Source organism: Triticum dicoccoides, chromosome 7B (genome assembly GCF_002162155.2).
Source record: "Triticum dicoccoides isolate Atlit2015 ecotype Zavitan chromosome 7B, WEW_v2.0, whole genome shotgun sequence".
In the NCBI taxonomy this organism is placed as follows: Eukaryota; Viridiplantae; Streptophyta; class Magnoliopsida; order Poales; family Poaceae; genus Triticum; species Triticum dicoccoides.
In genome coordinates, this window is record NC_041393.1 from 15,749,064 (window position 1) to 15,749,918 (window position 855).

The 855-nt window shown below is 53.2% G+C and overlaps 1 protein-coding gene across 1 annotated transcript in view; it reads left to right on the plus strand.

Moving 5' to 3' along the window:
• The first annotated feature begins 624 nt into the window (after positions 1-624).
• LOC119338986 (gamma-secretase subunit APH1-like) overlaps positions 625-855 on the plus strand; it is a 3,453-nt gene continuing 3,222 nt past the window's right edge. The window contains exon 1 of the mRNA XM_037611181.1: positions 625-846. Coding sequence (XP_037467078.1) covers positions 734-846 — 113 coding nt within the window. The 5' untranslated portion in view covers positions 625-733. The remainder of the gene's footprint in view (positions 847-855) is intronic.

Consider the following 855-nt stretch of genomic DNA (forward strand, 5'->3'; position numbering starts at 1 on the left):
TTAGGGTTGTGCGCTGGAGTTGGCCTTAATGAAATCTGCAATCTATGCTATGAACTATCTGTTGTATCGAGTTGCAGCCGATATGTGTTTTGAAAAGAAAATTGTATGCGGACAGGATGCGGTTGGGGATGCGCCCGCGCGTTTAGCTCACAGCCACTGCATCCCAGAAAAGGTCTGGACACGACCCCATTGCTCTATCTAAACGGACAGAATCCGGGGAAAACGAACGTCCATTTGGGGTTGTGCGCTGGAGTTGGCCTTAATGAAATCTGCAATCTATGCTATGAACTATCTGTTGTATCGAGTTGCAGTTGATATGTGTTTTGAAAAAAAAATGTATGCGGGCAGGATGCGCTTGGGGATGCGTCCGCGCGTTCGGCTCACAGCCACCGCATCCCAGAAAAGACTCGGACACAACCACATTGCTCTATCCAAACAGACATAACCCGGAGAAAACGAACGTCCGTTTGGGGTTGTGCGCTGGAGTTGGCCTCAATGAAATCTGCAAATATATTGCTTTTGCGGTCAGGTTGTTTTTTAATAAGAAAAATAAAAGTCGTGGGTAGTACCGCGTTCACTATACATACTGTAAATTGTCTCAAAAAAAACTATACATACTGTAAATCGCCCGGGTGCGGCGGGCCCCACCGCTTGTTCGACCCCGGCAGCCCTTCCGTCGCCGGCCCGACCAAAAGGAGGCGGCTTCCGCGGCGGCGAGGGGAGGCCAGCCCAGATGACGGTGGCGGCGGGGGTGGGCTACGCGCTCATCGCGCTGGGCCCCGCCTTCTCCCTCTTCGCCGGCGTCATCGCCAGGAAGCCCTTCCTCGTCCTCACCCTCCTCTCCAGGTCGCTCCC